Genomic DNA, 24,607 nt, shown 5'->3' on the forward strand with positions numbered 1-24,607 from the left:
CTACTTTTTGCCATTTTTAATTATTAGTGTCTTGGCATGGACTTCCTTCAGTTGATTTTGTTGGGGGCTTTTTGTGCCTCCAGGATCTAGATTTCTGTTCCCTTCCCTGATTTGGAAAATTTTCATTAATTATTTCTACAAATAAATTTCCTGCCCCTCTTTTCTCTTTTTTCTGCTTCTGGAATCCCCTGTAAGCGGAAGGTATTGCACTTAATGGTTACTGAGTTCCCTTAATCTATTTTCATTTTTTATTCTTTATTTTCTCTTCCTCGTTCAGCTTGATAGCTTTCTATTACTGTCCTCCAGGTTGCTGATCCATTCTTCTGCTTCCTCTAGTATACTATTTATTGAGTTCTTCATCTCTATCTGGTTCTTTCTTATTTTCTTTTTGTTGAGGGTCTCATTGAGGTCCTTCACTCTTTCCTCCAGTCCAGTGAGTATCTTTGTGACCATTACTTTACATTCTCTATCAGGTATATTACTTCTATCCCTTTCATTTAACTCTTCTGCTGTGATTTTTGTCCTGTTCCTTCATTTGGTTTATATTCCTCTGTCTCATTTAGTCTTTCTGTGTCTGTTTCTATGTGTTAGAAAAGTCATCTACATCTTTTGCTCTTGAAATAATGGCCTTATAAGAGGTAGTGGAGTGCCCTGCAGTGCAATGGCTCCTGTTCACCAGGACCTGGCAGCTTAGGGTTGTCTCCTGTGTGTTGCATGCACTCTACTATTATGGCTGAACTGCATTTGCCTTCAGTCCAGTCATCTGCAATGGTTCTCTTTGCCTTTTGTGGCAGGGTTTGGCTCTCTGTTAATGGTCCAGTCTGGGACTGCCTTGGGCTTGAATTGGATCAGACCAAGTGTTTGCTAGAGCTGCGGTAGGACAGACCTGTAAGGCACTTCCCCTGTGTTGTCCCAGAGCTTTCATTGTTGGGCAAGGCCTGCAGTCAGACTAGATGTCTGCCCCCAGCCCACTGCTGGGACTGTAGTCAGGAGTGGTTTGTGTGGTGGTTATCTCCTCTTTCCCTGGGCAGGAGTCACTTTATGGTAGTGTTGACCCATCAGGGCTGTTTGCACACTGCCATGCTTGTGGCACCGCTTTGGATGGACTCCAGTTGAGGGTGTGTTGGAGGCAAGTCTGCAGAATACAGGGAATGGGGCATGCAGTGTTAGCAAGGTTGGTGCTGGTTGCTGTGAGAGGAATTTGAGATGAGGCCAGATCTGCACAAGTACTTGGGGCTTGGGCACACTGTTAGCAAGCTAGGTGGAGAGTGTTCAGGCTGTGCTGGTTCCTACAGGTGTCTATGTATCTAGGCTGGGGGCAGGTAAGAGAAATAGTACCTGCCAGCTCCTTTGTCCTTGGAGAAGTCTCCAGCACAAGCCCCAAGATTAACAAACAAATCCCCCTCGTATACCTGGGGTGTATTTCGACCTGCTGTTTCTGTGCTGTATCTCAGAGGGGCTGTTTGTGATGCTGTCTCTTCAATGATGGGGACTGCTTTCTATCACCTTCTGGCCCACCCACAGCTGAGCCCATGATTTTGGCTGGGCTAAGCCCCACTGATGTTAAGCCCCACTGATTGTAAGAACTGAGAAGGTAAGACCCTCTGGTTTTTAAGGTCAAATGTTAGGAGTATTCATCTTCCCTGGATGGGTCCCCCATGCCTGATATGCCTGGTGTAGGGCCTGCTCCTTTCTCCTTTTGTGCCTGCAGTATGCGTCCCTCCCGTGGTCAGCTCTGTGGGTCACTTTGGCTCTGGATCATGTCTCCACCTTTCCTACCTCCTTCAATGTGGCCTCTTCCTTACTTTTAGCTGTGGAGTCTGTTGGGCCATTTTCTGGATTATTTATAGTGATGAGGGTTTCATCTAGGTGTATCCATGGACAAATTAAGCCTACAATCCTACTCCACCATCTTCCCTGGGAATAATAAAGTTCACTTTAAAAGTTGGTACAATGACATGTATGTACATTTGAAATGGTAAAAACTGTACATTTTGGATCTAAATGGCACAGTATATTTTCAAAAATAAAAATCTTCACTAGTTTTTTAAAGAAAATTGAGTATAGCACTTAACTATGACAGTCTTCCAGTGTATACACTACTTCTTGGACTTTACATCAGTGTGTTGCAAATATTTAAAGATTACCTAGATATTTAATCCCTTGGTCCTTGGATAGCCGAGGTCACTTCTGGCCAAGAGCAGCCCTGGTGTGCCGTAAATAGAATTTTGTGTGTGTCACGAACTAGGGGGAAAAGGGGTTAGAAATCTATATTGCTTGGACATAGTATGGGTACATGTGAAAGATTTCAAAAATGGTTCCAATTCTTTACTCTCCCCATACCCATGTCTTTTGCCATGTAACTCTGCAAGGTACTTCACTCTGTGGAATAAGCTACGTCATTTGCTTTGGCCATTATGATATGAGAAAATGACATAAATGGAGGCTTGAAAAATGCTTGTGTAATTGATCTTGTCACATTCAGACACACGGCCATAATACATGCCTGGGTTAATGTGCTGCAGGAAAAGACAGGTGGAACAGAATCTCAAGATGGATGTGGCTGGCAATAAATCCAACACAAGTTACTTGTCTTGCAACATGGCCTGCCTGTTTTTAAACCCAAAATATTTGTTCAAAGCAAAGATATGGGGTTGGCTCTTTTTATTTCCTTCCCATGGAAGAAATTTAGGAACCAGGGCAACACATAATCTTAATTTTTGTATTTCCTTTGAGGTACTAAGGGATATTTCCCTTAACATTTTTATGAACAAAGAGTTCTCACAGGTGTATCTATTCTTTAGGAAAACATACAACTCCTGGGATGCCTGGGTGGCTTAGCGGTTAAGCATCTGCTTTCAGGCCAGGGTGGGATCCTGGAGACCCAGGACTGAGTCCTGCATCGGGCTCCCTCTGCCTCTGCCTGTGTCTCTGCCTCTCTCTCTGTGTCTCTCATGAATAAATAAATAAAATCTTTAAAAAATTGTATATACAAATCCTGTTGTAAATTGCCCATATGTTACAATTTAACTGCATCTTTCTTCTATGAGAAAGGTGGAAAATATATATAAGTGTCAGGGAGTTTTCAGGCCCATAAAGAGGGATTTAAATTAAAGCTTTTTATAAATACTAATATATATACTATTCTAATATAAAAATACTGCAATTTAGTTATTCCCCTAATGAAGGACAGATTCCTCCAAATTTTTATTATAAACATTGCTACAATGTATAATCTTATATTTATTGCACTGTGCATATGTTGAGTGTTTTCTAGTATTTCTGGAATTCTAGAAAATGAACTTTATTTGAATACATCCTGCCAAGTATCCTTTGGTACCTACTGACACTCCTACCAACAGTGTAGGAGAGTTCCCATTTTCCCCTACCTTGATATGCAATGTTACAAAACTTTACATTTTTTTTACCAATTTCCTTCATTACCTGGGAGACTAAGCATCTTCTTAGAAGTATTGGCCATCCTTATTTTTCTATGACTTGGCTGTTAATATTCTTTGTCTGCTTCTATACTGTATACTTTCTTTGTTTTTTTATTTTGTTTATTATGTTTTGAGATTCTAGATTTTAACTCTCATCTATCATGCATTGACAAATATCCCCCCTGAGTCTGCTGTTTTTCTTTTACCACTGTTAACAGAATCAGGCCATAAAGATATTTTACATTTTGTAATTTACTAATCTTTTACATTTTTTATTTCTGCTTCTTCAGAAGTCTTCTCAATCTTGAGATTATACACATTTTCTTCTAGTAAGTAAATAAAAAATGTATATCTATTTACTGATCCAATGATACCATCTCACTAATTACTACTTCATAAATATCTTAATATCTGATTGGTTACCTATTATCTTAGCTGTTTTTGCTCATTAAACTGGTATATAAAGTGAACGATTTTCCAGGTAAATGCAAACCAAAAAAATCCAAGGAAATAATGAGAAACTAAAATTCATGACACAAAATATTTAATGTATAAACAGGATTTTCTTTTTTAACTGTAGAAGGTTAAGGAGAACTACAAGGATAAATCATAATTTGTGTGTGACAGACTGTTACATTAATGGCTCCAAAGAATTATAGCTTCTGTTATCTGTGTTCCTGTGCAGTTCTCTTTCACACTGACTCTATACTTGGCCATATAATTTGCTTTTTTTCCATGAAGAAGAGCAAAATGATGGAAACACAGGCTCGATAAGTTCTTATATACTAAGGCTTGCTTTCCTGCAGTGTTTTTTCTATCACAGGAATAAGACAAATCTAGCTTGCTGGAGAATGAGATGCCACAAGGAAAGAACAGAGATGGCCAAATCAGTGAATTTCAAATATCTTTGTTTTAAATCACTGAGTTCTGAGGTGGTTTGTTGTTTAGCAATGAATATGAGCTACACTTTGTGGAATCTTATCATTTCTCTTTGTCTATGTCTGAAGAAGAACAAATGGACAAAAATTTAAAAATTGGAAAAAGTTAATTTCAAAAAAATCTTAGTCTTTCAGCAACCTTTAACAATACTGGACCTGCTGTACTTCTCTTGGATTCCCCCTTTTCCTCAGCAATGTAGTATTTACAAGAATCAACATTTTAATTGTTATCTAAAAATTCTATAGGTACAGAATGAGGGAAAACTATTAATGAACAAGGCATACATGATAAATATTTTTATTTTTAAACACTGAATTGTACACCTTTCATATAAAAGATGAAATTCCACAGCCTGTTTTTTTAAAAAAATTATACTTACTAAGACTTTCTTTACATTTTTTACAGAAGCCAGTTTTCTCTAAATTTGCAGCTTTGTTCCATAGCTTTTACAGAATCATAATCTCTTGAATATACTTCCAATATCCTTTAAAAAATAAAAAATTCATACAAGATAATTTTATTTAACATAGTAAAACTTAACAGGCTATAGTATGACTACCAGCCTTCTGGCTACCACTGAATACTTTTTCAGTATAGAGAAGCCAATATATTGGAGTAATCAATTCTCTGTGTTTACTTTTATTAAAAAGAGGTTTTTGGTAGTGAGAACAAATAATCTCTCATTTGTTGCTTGAAAGCCTAAAATAGGATCATTGGTTTCTAGGCTTGCTACTTGCTGCTTAGCAACCTGCCCTACTTGCCTGCCTTCCTTTCTGTTGTAAAGTACAGTGGACATGGGAGTAGGCTGACGGTAGATGAATACTCGACGAAGGCACTCACACAAGGCTGCATAGGAGTAATTGGGAGCACAGGCAAAAAACTTTTTGTCTCTCTTTGATGCTTGGACGTAGCCTGCCAAGAAATGAACAAATAAAACTCATATATTAAAAAGAAGAAAAATGTGCTTAAACATTTAGTATTTAATAATCTATACTACAGATTAAAATGCCTCAATAAAATATACACCATAAATATTCAACAGTGGTTGAATTCTGAACCATTAATGATTAACCACAATCAATTTCTCCAACTGGTGCAAATATAGCTTTAATTTCTAAGGAACAAAATAGATAGGGATTTTTATCTCTTTAAGAAAAACACAACATAGTTCCTTATTATTTCTATGAACAAAACACTAAAAATCTAAAATCAAAAGACCTGAAAACATGGCAAACTATCCTTAAATGCCAATTTAATAATCAGTTAAGCATCAGAGTCTTGATTTCAGCTCAGGTCATGATTTCAGGGTTGTGAAATGGGCTGAGTGACTATCTCCTGCTGGGTATGGAGCCTGCTTGAGACTCTCTCTCTCTCAAATAAATAAATATATTTTTTAAGGTTTTATTTATTCATGAGAGGGACAGAAAGAGAGGCAGAGACACAGGCAGAGGGAGAAGCAGGCTCCCTATCGGGAGCCCAATATGGGACTTGATCCCAGAACTCTGGGATCACGCCCTGAGCCAAAGGCAGATGCTCAACCACTGAGCCACTCAGGTGTCCCATAAACAAATCTTTAAAAAAAATAATTAAGCTCATTAATCAGAGATGTAGCATCAGAGAATCTTTTTTTATCAAATAAATGGAAAAATATTTATAGAATACTGCTGTAAAGTTATTTCAGGAGTGTGTCCATAATATAGGCCTTGAACCTGAAAATGCTAGTATGACAATGGATGCTCTTATTATTTATAATGTTAGTGGTATTTTTATACGCCAAAAATGTAACAGGATTTTGTTGTACTTTAGCTTCCAGAAGTAGGACCTTGAGATTATAAGATGGAATGAAAATTCAAGTATCTGATTTTAAAAACTCAATTAGGACATCCCTTGAAAACTAATTAGGCTCTGAAAAAAACTTGTCTTTTAAAAAATCTTTACAGGTTAAAAGGGTGTTTGTGTTCTGAAATACAAATTAGGACTTTCAGATTGGGACATGGTTACTGAATGTCCTAACACGTAAGGTAAAAAATAGAACACTAATGTAAATTGAGATTCACCAAGTAATGAGCAAAGGAACAACTGAGCACAGAAGGAGGAATACTATTTTTTAAGATTTTATTTATTTGAGAGAGAGTTTGTGTGTACAGGTAGGGGGAAGGGCAGAGGGAGAGAATCTCAAGCAGACATTGCACTGAGTCCCACATGGGACTCAATCCCATGACCTTTAGACCATGACCTAAGCCAAAATCAAGAGTTAGATGCTTAACCAACTGAACCACCCAGGCATTCTTCAATGATGGTTTTTAATATTCAGCAGGATCTGAGGAGGAAAAGTGAAGAGGATATAGATACCTATTTGAGTATTTTAGAATCAGCTCTAATTCTAAACTAACCTCGAGAAAATTAATAATGTATATAGTATCTCAAGACTACATCTAATGTAACGTTAATTTAACTTAGACTCAAGCACAGAATTCTGTAACAGATTTAGGGATACAAATGAATAATCTGAGCATATGAAAATTATGTGATAGTACTTTCTTTACTGAAAAAAGATTCAGAATTAAATGCAAATTATAGTACAGAGGCTAGAAATTATGTGTTTAAATTTTTCAACAAAACTTTGTATTTCACATCATAAAAATCCACTTGGAGTCTAAATTAACCAGTTTAAGCAGCCTATATTATTAACTATAAAGGATAATTGACAAATCTCCTCTATAATTAGGGTTGTATTCTGAATGTAGAATTTTACTTCCTGTTGCCAGTTTAAAATAATTACTCAATAAAGCAATAACTGTGCCTAATTTATATAAAAAACTTTTCCCACACAATACTAATATATCTAGACATAAAACCAATTATTGCATGAGTCTATAATTATGTATCTTAAAAATTTTCAAGACCTAGTTTTAAAACCATTTCCCTTTTATCCTACAGAATAAATTTGATTTCTGCTTACCACCATTTCCCTAAGTGTTTTCATTACAATGGCTCTCTTTGACATGACAGTTCCATGAAAGATGTCTCCTCATGAGCATTATCTTAGAGCAATTCTATTATGTTTTTGAAGATTACTCTGAAGAAACCTGAATACAAGTTCCATGTAGGGTACTATCAAACCCACTGTTCATGTTCTAATACAGTATAGCTTACTTGGAATAAACAAATGACTGATTAGAATGACTCCAGTGGTTAGATAACCACTTTGATTTCTATTGTGTTGATCTTGTGTACAAGCATAAAAACAGATTAATCCTACTGTTCCAAAAGTACTAACATTCACCAGCCATAGTAAAAGCAACGAAATTATAGCACAAATCAATTCAAATATAATTAGGACAGCTCAAATTAAAAAGAAAAAGAAAAAAAGAAATGAATTTAAAATAAATGACCATGATTTTTGACATAATAGAAAACGCGCCTGCAAAGAGCTTGCTTTATACCTAAAGCATTGAAAGTTGCAATGTGTTCCCACATATCATCTTGTTTGCTGGAGTGTGGTTGCCAGAGTAGGGCATCAACATCATGACGCAAACAGAAACAGGGCATTTCTTTAGGGTCCACTATGACAGAGAAAAGGTACTGGTTGCTTCCAAGATTCACCTAAAATAAAAAGAGACAGCAAATTAATAATGATGATGCCAATAACTGACACACAGTGCTATGTCAGCAGCTCTTCTAAACTTTCTATATGCATAATCTGATTACTTCTTCAGAAATGTGCCTGGGAGAAATGTGCTAGCGTGATGTCCATTTCAAAGTTGAGGAATTCCAAGTTATTTACTGAAGGTCAGCCTGGTAATAATAAGTCATGGAGCTGAGATTTGAAACCCAGAATCTATGTTCTTAACCACTACACTATACTAATAACCTGGCTTAAACATGATATTAAAGCACTAATTTATAGGCAGAATATTTTTTTTTTTTTTTTTTTGTTGGCAGAATATTTTTAAACGGGAAAGTATTTTTAAACCACAGAATACAAATATGATGTTTACAAATGTAACTTGTAATAATAACTACCAAGAACAAAGATAGCTCCTAGGCTTTATAAGCATGTGCTTAAATGTCAGGCATGTAATAAATAATCTCAACAACCTACAAGGCTATTATTATCTTCATTTAATAGATAAAAGAACATAGTTGGAAAGTTTGAGAACTTGTTTTAGGCTACAAAGAACAACCACAATGCTGGGATTAAAGCTCAAATCTGTTTGTTTATAAATTATTTACTTTGATGTACAATTTATAGTACCCATGTCAAGAATGTTTATTATGTTAATTTTTTTGCAATATTGATGACCAGAGGAATTCATTTTAATACAAAAACATCAAGTCGAGACTCATATTTGGATTCTACCTACAAGAATACTTCTTTTAATGAAAATAGGTTGAAATGATTCTTTAATGTTATCAGAGTTAAAAATGTCTAAATACCATATGAACAAAATCATAACAAATGTAGAAAATATAAAATATGCATAGTACTTGATAAATACTGAATTGTTCTCATGAGTTTCAAAGCAGCCTGGAGAATAAAAGTGTTGGGTTAAAATGAGAGGTAGAGACCTGACCTGTATTCAATAGGAAAAACTGAAGTGATTCTCCAGCAAGAGGATTTGTTGGTATAACCGTACCAGCATAGGCTCCTGGTCACAGGAGAATCCTGTGACAGAGCAACCCAACTTCTGTTGCTCCAGCAATGCCTGAGGATAGGGCTTTTGTTTGTTCTTCACAGAAAGGAGAGAGGCTGGCAGACATTGTTCACAGATTATACCTGTGTATATATACTTACAAGGATGTTTACTGCAGCTTTGTTTATATAACAGTGAAACGTTTAAAATAAAACTGGTACATTTATTCTTGGAAAAAAAAATGGGCCCCTTATTCTGACTTAGATGTTCCTTCTCTTCCACTCTCACTTTATACATCTCTCTATTACAGTAGAATCAAAATACTATTAATTACAAAAGCAGCAATTTCACATGGTTTGCTTTGCTCCTGCTAATCATTGGCTAAATGAGGTTTGTTTTCAAAACCACCAACTGCCTGGCCTTTTATACTAAGATAGACCCAACACTGTTTCAGCTCTCTTCCCTGCATGTCCTTCTAATATGCTCATTTATTTACTTACCAAGGGTTTTCACAGAAGAAAAAAAATAACTGAAATACAGATTGAAAACATATTTTCGTAACAATGTGTTTACTTTTATGAGACAAGTGCCTTAAGAATGTACGGGGTATTAACAGTGAAAATGATGTACCACCGATCCTCGCATATATGAATGGACAACAGGGAGAGAATAGAGGACCCTAAACCACCAAGTAAAAGGCTAACCACTGAGGGAGATCAACCATGAATAAGATGGGGATGGAGATCCTGCGATGTACCCCTTATTCCGACTTAGATGCTCCTTTTCTTCCACACCCACGTACTTTATACACAGCTCCATTACAGTGGACTCAACAACTCCTTTGTTGTCAATGTCAATAATCTTCATAGCATCTGAACCAGAATTAGATTCCATCTCAAGAAACCACTTTCTTTGCTTATGTCAAAGAAGCAACTGTTCATCAGTTCAAGTTTTATCACGAGATTGCAGCAATTCAGTCACATCTTCAGACTCCCCTTCTAATTCTAGTTCTCTTGGTATTTCCATATCTGCAGTTACTCCCTCTACTGAACTCTTGAGCCCCTCAAAATCATCAACAATTTCCAAACTCCTATTGATATTGGTATTTTAACCTCTTCTCAAAAATCATGAATGCTCTCACTGGCACCTTAAATGGTGAATTTGTTCAGGTCTTTAACTGATTTTGTTCAGATCCATCAGAAGAATCACTGTCTATGGAAGCCACAGCCTTATAAAATGTGTTTCTTAAATAAGACTTGAAAGTCAAAATTACTCCTTGATCCCTGGACTGCAGAATGGATGTTGTGTTGGCAAGCATGAAAACATTAACCTCATTGTACATCTCCATCAGAGCTCTTGGATGACCAGATGCATTATCAAACAGTAGTATTTTGAAACGAATCTTTTTATTTTCTAAGCAGCAGGTCTTAACAGTGGGCTTAAAATATTTAGTAAACCATGTTGTTAGAAAAAATGCTGTCATCCAGCTCTGTTGTTCCATTTATATAGCAAAGGAAGGTAGATTAAGCACAATTTTTAAGGGCTCTAGAATTTACAGAATGATAAATGAGGACTGGCTTCAACTTAAAAACACCAGCTAAATTCACCTCCAAGAGCAACAAGCCTATCCTTTGTAGCTTTGATGCCAGGCACTGACCTATTTCTAGCTATCAAAGTCCTAGATGGCATCTTCTTCCAATAGAAAGCTGTTTTGTCTATTGAAAATCTGTTGTTGGGGCAGCCCGGGTGGCTCAGCGGTTTAGTGCTGCCTTCAGCCCAGGGCTGATCCTGGAGACCCAGGATCAAGTCCCATGTCCGGCTCCGTGCATAGAGCCTGCTTCTCCCTCTGCCTGTGTCTCTGCCTCTCTCTCTCTCTCTCTCTCTGTGTCTCATGAATAAATATATAAAATATTTTTTTAAAAAAATCTGTGTTTAAAAAAAAAAAAAGAAAAATCTGTGTTTACTGTAGCCACCATTATTATTTATCTTAGCCAGATCTTCTGGATAACTTGCTGCTGCTTCACCTTGCATTTTCATGTTATGGAGATGGCTTCTCTCCTCAAACCTCATGAATCAAGGTTGGCTACCTTCAAACTTTTCTTCTATAGCTCTGTACCTCTGTTAGCCTTCACAGAATTGAAGAGAGTTGGGGTCTTGATCTGGGTTTGTCTTTGGCTTCAGAGAATGTTGTGGCTGGTTTCATTTTCTATTTAGACCACTAAAACTCAATCTGTACCAGCTAAGGCTGTTTTGCTTTATCACTGGTGTGTTCACAAAGTAGCACTTTTAATTTCCTTCAATAACTTTTCCTTCACATTCACAACTTAGCTAACCATTTGGAGCAAGAGGCCTAGTTTTTGATTTTAAAGTGAGAGACATGTGATCTTTCCTTTCACTTTAATGCTTAGGAGCTACTGTAGGGTTATTAATTGGTAACTAACTTCATTATTATTGTCTTAGGAAATAGGGAGGGTTGGAGAGGAAGAGAGGGGAATGGCCAGGTTGGCAAAGCAGTTAGAATGTATACAACATTTATAGATTAAGTTTGTCATCTCATATGAGCAAAGTTTGTGGCACCCCCAAAAAACAATAGTTAACATCAAAGATCACTGATCACAGATGACCATAACAAATATAATATTTCAAACTTTTTTATTATTGAGAATTACCAAAATGTGACAAGGAGACACAGTGAACAAACGCTGTTGGAAAAATGGCACCCACAGAGTTGCTCAGCAGAGTTGCCACAAACTTTCAATTGTAAAAAAAGATGGCCAAATAACAAAAACACTGCATCTACAAAGCACAGTAAAATGAAGTATGCCTGTACTTTATGCCATACTTAAATAGCACCTTCTCTTCTGAGCAGTTTTCTCCAATATTAATAAAAAGAAATATGGCAATAATAATTTATACCTCTCCTACAGAACTTATCTCATTTCCTTTATATGGTCTTTGAGTGTGAGAACTGTGACTCTAGGTAGGATACTTAGCCCCTATTTTATTCTCCTGTAAATATGATGATAATAATAGTACTTATTTTGTAATTGTTATAATGAGTAAAATATATTTCAAGCACCTGCAGAGTGTTGGCATTTAGAAAGACCTTAGTAAATGCAAATATTATTACCATTCTAGGCATCTTCTATAGATTCTTCCTTAAATATTATTGGCATTGCAAATTAAACAAATGAGATGAGCAACATTAATGAGGAAAGCACAGCAACTCAGCAGTGATCTTCATAGAATCGTGTAGCACTTAAATAATTTTATGCCGAAGAATGTGTGAATAGTTATTACAAAGAAAACCTTTATGTTAATTATGTTGTTCAATTTAGACAAGTTTCTAGATTCTGGCACCATTTCAAAAATAAGAAAAATTCATTATCTGCTTGTCATTTTATTGTCAAATTCTATTTTATATATAGTTCTACCTGTATGCCCATCACTTTCAATTTTATACTTTACTATACTGCATGTTTCAGTAGTTTGCAGATCTGCCCAGGAAAAAGTGAACAAGGTATTCCTTTTTTTGTTTGTTTGTTTGTTTTAAAGATTTTATTTATTTATTCATGAGAGACAGAGAGAGCAGAGACATAGGCAGGCTCCCTGAGAGGAACTTGATGTGGGACTCGATCCAAGGACCCCAGGATCACAACCTGAGCCACCCAGGTGCCCCTGAACCAGTTATTCTTGAAATAAGATTGGGTGTTTTAAATATACTCAAAACCAAGTTTCTGTAAGTTTTAAAAACAAATTAAAATTCGTCTGATGATAGTAACTGCAAATAGTAATACACTGTGAGACAAAACATGCTTTAATGAGGTAAACATTTTAGAATTTTTCTATGTATAGTAAGAGATTGTGTAATATTCATTTTATTTAGTAAAGTCCAGCCTTCCTTGTCTTCATTTTAAATCAAGTATTCCACATAGCTAAATAAACAAGATTATGACACACACACACACAAACACACGCCACCGAAAGATGTTTGATCCTTCTTGGGTTGCTGGTTACTGGCCATGATAGGAAAATAGGCTTTGGGCAGCCCTGGTGGCTTAACAGTTTAGCGCTGCCTTCAGCCCGAGGTGTGATCCTGGAGACCCGGGATCGAGTCCCATGTCGGGCTCCCTGCATGGAACCTGCTTCTCCCTCTGCCTGTGTTTGTGCACCCCCGCCTCTGTCTCTCATGAATAAATAAATAAAATCTTTAAAAAAAAAAAAAAAAAAGGAAAACAGGCTTATAATTCTATTCAAAGGTTGCAAACTAAGTGGATAAAGGAACTGCATATAAACACTGATTTTAAGATAAAACCTAAACAATGTATGGTTTCGTTCTTCTTATAATAGTACTGGAATTTTGTGATAATTATTTATGCTTTTTACTACTTTTTCTTGCCTCACTTCATTAGGATGGATTTCTAGCATGATGCTGACTAGGAGTAGAGGGCAAACACCCTTGCCTGTTACCAATCTTAGGGGGGGAAGCATTTGATCTTCTACCATAAAGTATAATGTTAACTCTAGGTTTCTCAGGGAGGTAGTTACCTTCAATTCCTAGTTTGGCAAGCATTTTTATCATAAATGGCATAAATGGGACTAAAATATTTTTCTTTCATTTGTTGATAATACTGAATGTCAATTTGAATGCTGAATCAGTATTGAGTTCTCAAGATAAACTTTACTTGGTCATGATGTATTATCCTTTTACTTACTACTGGATTTCATTGATAGTTTACTGAGAATTTCTGCATTTATATTCATGGACAATACTGGTTTTCCTCCCTCCCTCCCTTCCTCTTTCCTTTTTTATTTTGTCCTATCTTTGGCTGAGTACTGCAACCTCATAAAATAAGTTGAGATGTTCCTTTTTTTTTTTTTTTTTTTTTTTATTTCCTGGGACAGTCTGTAGAATAATGATACTATTTCTTTGTTTGGTAGAACAATGGTGAAGCTATCTAGGTTTGGAGTTTTGTTAGGTTTTTAACAATAAATTCAATCCTATTAACAGATATAGGACTACTGCAGTTATCTATTTCTTCTTGAGTGAACTGTGGTAATGCTTATCTTTCAAGGAATTTGTTTCACTTGAATTGTCAAAGATATGAAAATAAATAGAACTCATAATATTCCATTATTACACCTTAGTGTCTTTGGACCTTTCTGCACATTTTTATTCCTGGTTTGATAATTTGTGTTTTCTTTTTCCTTGGTTATCCTGCTAGAGATTTACCAAGATTAGTCTTTTCAAAGGATCAGCTTTTGGTTTCATTGCTTTTCTTTATTATTTTCAGTTCCACTGATTTCTGCTCTTACCTTTAAGAGCAGAATCTTTGCTTTAGATTTGGTTTGTTCTTCTTTCCCTAGTTTAAGGTGCAAGATTAAACTATTAGTATATTTTTTCTTTTCTAATATAACCTATAATGCTATAAAAATTCCCTCTAAGCATTGCTTTAGCTGCATCCCACATGGATTGTGCTTCATTTTCATTAAATACAAAATTTCCTAATTTCCTTTGTGAGGTTCAGTATGACTGATGGGTTATTTAAGAAATGTGTTAATTTCCAAATTATTTGGATGGGTTTTCCAGATTTTTCTGTTTTACTAATATCTACTTTAGTTGTTACGGTCAGAGAACAATCAGTTTATGATTATTTTTAAAATTTTTTTTTTTTTTATTTTTAAAATTTTTTAAATTACTTTTAAAACAATCAACAAAATTTGTTGATTATTTTGGTCTATTTTGGTGAATGTTTCATGTCTCTTCTGGGATCCCAATCAGATGTATGTTAGACTATTTAATATTTCCCCATATATCCTAACTGCTCAGTTTTTTTCTTTTTAATTCCCATCCCATACCCCACTTTGGCTTAGGTTCTACTAATTTTTAATAACCTATTTTCAAGGTCACTAATTCTTTTTCCAGATATATTGAATATACTGATAAATATGTTGAAGGCATTCTTTTTGCTGTGTTTTTTTTCCTAGAATTTTCATTTTGCTTAGTTTCTTTCTGCTATTATTCTGTATTTATTTATATATCCATGTAACCCATTTTCCCCACAAAACTCTTTAATGTCACACAGTTACATTAAGTTCCTTGTTTGGTAGTTCCAAAATACAGATCATTTGAGATTTGAGTCTTGTGACGTAGTCTGCCTTATCTCTTGTCAGTGGGATGTTTCTTTCTGGTGTGCCCCCCACCCCCCCTTTTAAGCTTTGTAATTTTTTTTTTAATTTTTATTTTTTTATTTATGATAGTCACAGAGAGAGAGAGAGAGAGAGAGAGGCAGAGACACAGGCAGAGGGAGAAGCAGGCTCCATGCACCGGGAGCCCGATGTGGGATTCGATCCCGGGTCTCCAGGATCGCACCCTGGGCCAAAGGCAGGCGCCAAACCGCTGCGCCACCCAGGGATCCCCAAGCTTTGTAATTTTTGATCGAATACTGGATGTGAAAGGCAGTAGAGACTGAGGTAAGTAGTATTTATGCCTAGGAATGGACACACTTCTGCTAGGTCATTAGTGTGGGTAGTTATGACAGAGTAGGGTGTAAAAAGGCTAGTCTAAACTTGAGTTCTGTTGTTGTTATAGTTACTCTCAGTGCAACCCTGGCTTCAAGTTCCCCTCGTGTTAACTGGTAGGGGCTGGTGGGGGCTGAGTTGATGGAGGATTTTCCTCAGCTCTATTTTACCTCCAGCTTTAGGCTTTCACTATATATCTATCTGCCTGTCAGAGTCTCTCTATGCTTTACCTTCTTTAGTGGTAGACTGCTGTTGTCAGTTACTCGCTGCTTCCTAGCCTCATGGCAGGGAGTTGAGGGGCTTCATACTCTTGGTTCAGCCTTAGTCCTGGGCCTTATATCCCTGAGTTTCAGGGTTTGGACCTTTTCAGTGATATTCTCCTTCCTCCAGTGGTAGGAAACTTCTAATAGGCCTCAGATGATCTGATTTCTCCCCTAGGCCTAGAGAGGTGTTTTCAAAAGTTATTTTTTCCCCCCTCAGCAGCAACAGGTCTTCTTCTGAGCCTTGAGATGCTAAGATTTGATGCTCTTCTTCCAGCAACTTAAGACTACTGTTACTTAAAATAATCCAGGAAAGATGTCATGCACTGCACTGAAGTACAGAGCAAGGGACATCCGGTTCTCAAGAGCTAAGCAGATTACCTGTTCATCAAAACTACATGCTATTTTCTAAACAATTTTCTACTTCTCCTTTAGACCTGACTTGCCAATGTATTTGTTTATAGAATGACCTTCTAGTTCTTCATGAGATCTGAAAGAGACTGTTTCTACGGCTCCCTATAATCCCCACTTATGTTTGCAACTAAATATCCATCTCAAGATAATTCCGGAGGTTTTCTGTTTCCTGCAAACTCTAAAAATCCACACAACATAATTTTGTCCAAAAGAAAAACAAATCAGAATTAAGATTACAATGAAATGTGATAATTAAAAATTACAATTAAAATTAAGGGCACTTTTGTATGATCTTATAAAAACAAAAAATATCAACATAAGAAAGAAAATGTCTGCAGAACAACAAAAACATTATCATACTTTGAAGCAGACAAAACAAGGGAAGTGAGACATTATCTATTATCTGGCATGGGCAATTACCTGTAAGAATCAATAATAAGATGTTCAAAGTTCCCTGAGTAGTAAGAACATATGCCACAATCTCAAAGTGACAGGTTGGTGTTCAAGAGCAAAATGGGACAGCAAATAAGAAAGAAGGATAAGAACAACTGTTTTGGGCCAACACTGACAAAGGAAGTAATACCCAGTAGTTTATTAGCAGTGGAAAGAACTGAAACAAACCATGAATAGCCAGAAAATAAAATTTTTAAATGGAGAAGGCTAAAGGTACTTATTAGCCATAGGGTTAAAGAGCCTTACTTACTTCAAATATCTCTGAGTATTACTATATACATATACAGCATGGTAATTTATGTTTACCCTGATGACATTCAACTATCAATAAAATGTTACTTTCTCTTCAAAATATTCTATAGAAGATGCTGGGCAAATAAGTTTTAGTAGGATTCCATTAAAAAAGAACTTTAAAGTTTTAACACTTAAATTAGAAGAATTAATTTATACTAGACAATTTACGTATTTGACAAACTTCTTCTTTGCTACTGCCAAATTTAGGAAAAAATTCCTAAATCCATAAACCCTTTGGCAAATATAATTCCACATTTCTTCTATTTTCATATTTATTAAAGAAAAGATTGTATTTATCTTTGAAGTACTAGTAAGACTACAATACAATTAGAGTAAAATATTCTTTGGAGAAAACTTTGAAATGTATTTCAAGTAGTTAGTTGATAGACTTTTTCTTCTCTTTGTAGAACACTTAGCAAATAAAGACTTTTGAAGATTAATGTCCAAGTAAAGACATTTAAATAACCTCTAATCACTGCTATTACCAAATTAAATTGAAAATGAGTATTAAGAAAAAGGTTTTATCTGTTCAGAAACAAAATGTATTTTTGAGGCCAGACTGAAAAGTTAACGATATGGAACTTTAATTCCAAATTCTATTATTTAATTCCAAATCCAAACATTCTATACAGAGAACAAATTGCTAAAATTTACCCATTTCTCACTATGCGTTAAGTATTGCGTTGATCTGTATCTACAATTGTATAAGGGAAAGATATTCTTGTGTTTCTCCTTTACTCTCACAATACTATCAGAGTCAGAACATTTCTGACACCAGATGTGTGGGTTTTACCAGCAAGATGTCCTACAATTCAATTCTGCTTTGACACAATTTCCTTGGAGGGAGCATCAGATCCCACAGGCTAAAGCCTCAGTTCCACAAGACTCTCTCCCAAATCTTCACTTCAGATGCCAATCTCAAGACCCAAGTTGTCATTTGTACTTCTGATTGGCCACAAATCAGGGTTCTAAAAACCCTCTCATTGAGTTCCATAATCTACTAAGAGAGTTAACAAAACTCATATTTATTATAAAAAAATATGATAACAGATAAAAATGAACATCCAGATAAAAGAGATGCACAGTGCAATCTATATGAAGGTGCACAAAACTTTCATTCCCTCATCAGACATGCCATCTTTCTGAACACATGGTAAGGTGTTCAGCAACCCAGAAGCTCAATGAACACTGCATTTTGGGATTTTTATGAAAGTTTCATCACACAGGCATGATCAATCATTAACTCCGTCTCTAGTATCTCTCTTTTTCTTAAAGGATAGGAGGTGGGGCTGAAAAGTTCCAAGCTTCTAATCATGGTGTGGTCTTTCTGGTGAAAAGCCCACCAAGAGTTATCTCCTTAGAACAAAGGACATTCCTATAACCTACTAGGAGTTATTTGACCTAGGGTCAAATACCAAGGGATTAGTGGCTCTGTCAGGAACCTATATCAAAAGATCAGATATTACAAAAAAAAGATGCTCCTCTTGCTCTTATCATTTAGGAAATTACAAGGGTTTCAGGAACTCTGTGCTAGGAACTAGAGGCAGAGAACAATATATACTTATTTCTATTTTACAACTATTTTACAAGTACATTATTTAAACTTCACTACTTGAGAATTAGGAATATGATGCCATTTTATAGAAGGAACTCAAACCTAAGACATTAAGACATTTAAGTTAAGAAGCTAATAAACAGCAAGTGGGATTTTAGTTTGGGTAGGCTTCCAAATCCATATTCTTAATTACCATCACTGGATGCTCTCCAAAGCCCATTTTATAGTAACTATTCTTTGTTAATGTTAATAGAAGCCTAGTTGACATGTAATGCAGCATTAGTTTTAGGTGTATGACATAGTGATCCAACAATCATATACATTACAAAATGCTCACCACGGTAAGTATAGTTACCATAAATCAACAGTTGTTATAATATCACTGACTATATTCCCTATGCTATACTTTGATCCCTGTGATTTTTTTTATAACTCCAAGTATGTACTTTTTAATCCCCTTAACCTATTTTGTCTATCTTCTTACTCTCCTCCCCTCTGGCAACCACCAGTTCTCTGTATTTACGGGTCTGTTTTTGTCATTGTTCATTTGTTTTGTTTCAGAGATTCTACATATAAGTGAGATCATATATTTTTCTCTGACTTATTTCATTTACCATAATGCCATCAAACTGTTCCATGTTGTCACAAATGGCAAAATTCTCTTTTATGGCTAAAAAATATATTTTATGTATATACACTTTTTCTTTACCCATTAATGCACCAATGGACACATAATATTTCCCAATGTTGGTTTTTGGCTATCATCAATAATGCTAACATGAACAATGGAAGTTAGTGCTTTTATTGTTAGTGTTTTTTATTTCCTTTGAATAAATACCAAGAAGTGGAATTACTGGATCATGTGGTTATTTCTATTTCTAACTTTTTGAGGCAACTCCATGTTTTTCATAACAGTTGCACCAAAGTACATTTCCATCAAAAGCGCATGAGGGTTCCTTTTAATCTGTGTCTTCACCAACATTTGTTACTTCTTGTCTTTTTTGATACTAGCCATTCTTCCAGTGTGAGATGATGATTCACTGTGGTTTTGGTTTGTATTTCCCTGAAGATTAGTAATGTTGAATATATTTTCACAGGTATCTTGGTCACCTGTGTGTCTTCTTTGGAAAAATTCTATTCAGATCTTCTGCCCATTTTTTTTAAAGATTTTATTTATTATTTATTCATAGACAGAGAGAGAGAGAGAGAGAGAGAGAGGCAGAGACACAAGCAGAGGGAGAAGCAGGTTCCATGCCGGGAGCCCGATGCGGGACTCGATCCCAGGACTCCAGGATCACGCCCTGGGCCAAAGGCAGGCGCTAAACCGCAGAGCCACCCAGGGATCCCCCTTCTGCCCATTTTTAAAACAGATTTTTTTTTTTTTTTTAGTTATAGGAGTTCTTTATGTATTTTGGATATTAATCCCTTATCGGATATATCATTCGTAATTCTCTTCTCCAACTCAGTAAGTGAATTTTCATTTTATTGATGAAATCTTTTGCCATGCAAAAAGATTATTAGTTTGTTGTAGTTCCAATTATTTATTTTTGCTATTGTTTCCCTTGCCTGAGGAAAGACAATGAGAAAAATATTGCTAAGGCTGAGGCATAAACTGTAATGCCTATGTGTTCTTTTGGGAGTTACATGGCTTCAGGTCTTATATTTAGGTTTTTTAATCCATTTTGAGGGTTTTTTTTTGTATATGGTATAAAGAAGTGGTCTGGTTTCACTCTTTTACATGTAGATGTTCTTTTTTCCTAGGATGATTTATTGAATAAGCTATCTTTTCCCTATTGTACATTAAAAAAAAAAAAGATTTATTATTAGAGTGGGGGGGGGGGAAGGGCAGAAAGAGAGGAGGAAGGAGAGGGAGAGATTCCCAAGGAGACTCCCTGCTGAGTACAGAGCCCTACACGGGGCTCAGTCCTATGACCTTATCATGATCTGAGTCAAAACAAGAGTTGGACCCTTAACGAACTGAGCTACCCAAGTGCCCCATCCCCATTGTATAGTCTTGCCTCCTTTGTCATGTATTAATTGACCATATCAGCATGGGTTTATTTCTAGGCTCTCTATTCTGTTTCACTAATTTATGTGTCTGTTTTTGTGCCAGTATTATACTGTTTTGATTACTGTGATTTGTAGTATGGTTTCAAATCTGGGATTGTGACACCTCTAGCTTTGTTCATTCTCAATACCTTGGCTATTAGTGAATTTTTTGTGGTTCATAAAAATTTCAGGATGTTTTGTTCTAGTTCTGTGAAAAATGCTATTGGTATTTTGATAGGCATTTTCCTGAATATCTAGATTGCTTTGATTGTTATGGACTTTTTTTTTTTTTAAGATAGATTTATTTATTGATTCTTATTTATTTATTTATTTATTTGTTTATTTATTTATTTATTTACCGGGAGCCTGACGTGGGACTTGATCCCGGGACTCCAGGATCGCGCCCTGGGCCAAAGGCAGGCGCCAATATGGAGATTTTAACAATATAAATTCTTCCAATCCATATGCACGGTATATATTTCCATTTCCTTGTGTGTTGTTTGATTTCTTTCATCAATGTTTTAGTTTTCAGAGTACAAGGTCCTTCACCTCCTTGGTTAAATTTATTCCTAGGTATTTTAATTGCTTTTGATGCAACTGTAAATGAGATGTTTTTAATTCCTCTTTATGATGGTAATTAGCATACAGAAACAACAGATTTTCATAATTTTGTATCCTGCAACATTAGTAAATTCACTTATTAGTTCCAACAAACTTTTGATGGAGTCTTTAGGGTTTTCTTATATATTATGTCATCTGCAGCGATAGTTTTAATTGTAGTTTAACATCTAATGTTCTATTAGTTTCAGATGAACAACATAATGATTTGATAAGTATCTATTTCATACTATGCTAACCACAAGTATGGCTACCATCTGTCACTATATAGTGTTACTACAACATCACCTGACTATATTCCTTATACCTGTGTCCTCCATTCCCATGACTTATTCTTTCCATCACTGCAGGCCTGTTTCTTCCACTCCCACTCACCTGTTTAGGTCATTCCTTTCCCTTTGGCAAGTTTGTTCTCTGTATTTATGGGTCTGTTTCTGCTTTTTGTCTGTTTTGGTTATTGGATTCTACATATAAGTGAAATCACATTTATTTTTTTCTGACTTATTTCACTTAGCATAATATTCTCTCTCTATGTCTACCCATATTGTCACAAATGGCCAAGATCTCATCCATTTTTGTAGCTGAGTAACATTCGTGTGTGTGTGCGTGTGTGTGTGCATGTGCCGGCATGTGTGTAAACATCTACATCTTCTTTATCCATTCTTCTACTGATGGACACATGGGTTGCTTCCATATTTTGGCTATTGTGAATAATACAGAAATGAACACATGGGTGCAAAACCTTTTAGGGTTTTTTGTTTTTGCTTTTAGAGAGGAAGAGAGAAGATAGGGGAGGAGCAGAGGGAGAGAGAGAATGTTGAACAGGCTCCACACCCAGCCAGAGCCTGACAAGGGGCTCCCATCTCACAACTTTGAGATCATGACCTGAGCCTAAATCAAGAGTGGGACACTTAATCAACTAAGCCACCCAGGCGCTTGTGCATATTATTTTTATGAATTGTTTTTGTTTTCTTTGGGTAAATACCCAGTAGTGGGACTTCTCAGTTTTACTTCTTTACCAGTTGGATGCCTTTTTCTTTTTGTTGTCTGATGTTGCAGCTAGGACTCTCAATACTATGTTGAATAAAAATGACAAGTGTAGACATCCTTGTCTTGTTCCTTGTCTTGTTCCTAATTGTAAGAGGAAAATTTTCAGTTTGAGTAAAGTATTAACTGTGGTCTTTTGATATGTGGCATTTACTGGGTTGAGGTATGCTCCCTCTATACCTGACTTTATTGAAAGTTTTTATCACAAATCAATGTTAAATTTTGTCAAATGCTTTTTGTTAAATTTTGTCAAATGCTTTTTCTGCAACTGTTATGATGATCTTATGGGTTTTTTATTCTTCATTTTGTTGATGTGGTTTATCATGTTGACAGATCTGTGGAGAATGAACCATTCTTGCGTTTCTGGAATAAATCCCACTTGATCATGGTGCATGATCCTTTTAATGTATTTTTGAATTTGGTTTGCTAATATTTTGTTGAGTATTTTTATATCTATATTCATCAGAAATATTGGTCTGTAATTTTTTTTAGTGTCTTTGCCTGGCTTTAGTATCAGGGTAATGCCTTGTAGAATAAATTTGTAAGCATTCCTTCCTCTTTTATTATTTGAAACAGTTTGAGAAGAATGGTATTATTATCTTTTCTTTAAATTTCTAGTGAATTCACCTTCAAAGCTATCTTTTCCTGGACATTGGCTTTTAGGAGATTTTGGATTAACGATTCAATTTCACTAGTTATCAGTCTGTTCAGATTTTTTTCTTTCTTTCTAACTCAATCTTGAAAGATTATAGATTTCTAGGAACTAATTTTTTTTTAAGACTTAAAGGACATTTATTTTTTGAAAGGGTGGAGGGGACTTTACAAGTAGAGTCTGAAGCCAATAACTAGAGAGGAAGATAAATAAAATACAAAGCCAGTATGTTGTGGCAAAATCCCAGAAAACACACTGAAAAAATTTTTTGCAGTTTTACTGTAAAACTGCTTTACTTTATACATAATTACAAATTAATATACAGCATCTGGGTTTTAACCCCTTTTTATTTAAAAGAACCTAGCACAGAAACATTCATCTAGCATTTGAAAACAACAAAAGCAGAGGTATATAAGGTGTACGGTAATTGCCCTCCTGCAGGTCTGGGCGTGTCCCACGCCCCCAGTGGGCAAGGAACACAGAAAACCACAGGCTGAACCGTGACCACGGGCAAGCTGACTGGGTGGGCCCCTGGAAGGTGGCTGCAGAAGGCAGGAGAGCTCAAGCTGGGTTGAATAACTTGATAATTTTTTGCCATAGTCTCATAATCCTTTGTATTTCTGTGGTATCGGTTTTAACTTCTTTCATTTCTGCTTCAATTTGAGTCTTTTTAAATTGATGACTTTGGCTAAAAGTTTATCAATTTTGTTTAACTTTGCAAAGGACCAGCTTTCAGTTTCATTAGTCTTTTCTATTGTTTGTTTAGTCTGTATTTCATTTACTACTGTTCTATTCTTTATTATCTTCCTTCTATTAACTTTGACCTTTGTTCTTTTTTTTTTCATTCCTTTAGCTGTAAGGTAAGATTATTTGATATTTTTCTTGTTTCCTGAGATAGGCCTGCATGGCTATATATGTCCTTCTTAGAACTGCTTTTGCTGCATTCCAAAGATTTTGAGTCATTGTGTTTCTATTTCCATTTATCTCCACGTAATTTCTGATTTCCTCTTTGATTTCTTCATTGACCCACTGGTTGTTTAGCATCATACTGTTTATATTCTATGTGTCTGTGTTTTATTCAGTTTTGTTCTTGTAATTGATTTCTAGTTTCATACACCATGACTGTAAAAGATGTTTGATATGGTTTCAATCTCTTTGAATTTGTTGAGACTTGTCTTGTGGCCTAACATGAGATCTATCCTGGAGAATGTTCCATGTGCACTTGAAAGTGTATTTCATTTTGGGATGGGATGTTCTGTGTGTGTGTGTGTGTGTGTGTGTGTGTGTGTGTGTTAATTAAGTTCATCTAGTCTGTTGTGTTATTCAAAACTACGGTTTCCTTACTAATCTGATTTTCTGTCTTGATGGTGTATCCATTGATTTAAGTGGAGTGCTAAAGTCTATTATTGTATTACTGTCAATTTCTCCCATTATGTCTTTTAATATTTGTAGGTGATCCTATGTAGGTTGCATAGATATTTACAATTGGTACATACTCTTGTTGGATTGATCCCTTTATCATTATGTAGTGTTACAATTGGTATATATTCTTAATGGGTTGATCTCTTTATCATTATGTAACAGTGTGCAATTACCCATTCTTTGTCTCTAGTTACAGTCGTTTTATTTATTTAAAAAAATTTTTCCAGTTTTTGTTTCAAAGTCTATTTTATCTGATATAAGTATTGCTACCCCTGCTTTTTTCCTCCCACTTCCATCTGCATGGG

The 24,607-nt window shown here is 35.6% G+C and overlaps 1 protein-coding gene across 3 annotated transcripts in view; it reads right to left on the minus strand.

The window, feature by feature from the left end:
* Window positions 1-3,967: 3,967 nt before the first annotated feature.
* The window catches only part of NUDCD1 (NudC domain containing 1), an 82,214-nt gene continuing 61,574 nt past the window's right edge, over window positions 3,968-24,607 (minus strand). For 2 of the 3 annotated variants that reach the window (XM_077846990.1, XM_077846989.1), the window contains 2 exons: window positions 7,826-7,985; window positions 3,968-5,291 (listed from right to left, as the gene is read on the minus strand). In XM_077846990.1, coding sequence (XP_077703116.1) covers window positions 4,999-5,291; window positions 7,826-7,985 — 453 coding nt within the window. In that variant the 3' untranslated portion in view covers window positions 3,968-4,998. The remainder of the gene's footprint in view (window positions 5,292-7,825; window positions 7,986-24,607) is intronic. The other variant, XM_077846988.1, reaches the window with a different exon arrangement.

The sequence above is a fragment of the Canis aureus genome, chromosome 14 (assembly GCF_053574225.1).
Source record: "Canis aureus isolate CA01 chromosome 14, VMU_Caureus_v.1.0, whole genome shotgun sequence".
NCBI classification, from domain to species: Eukaryota; Metazoa; Chordata; class Mammalia; order Carnivora; family Canidae; genus Canis; species Canis aureus.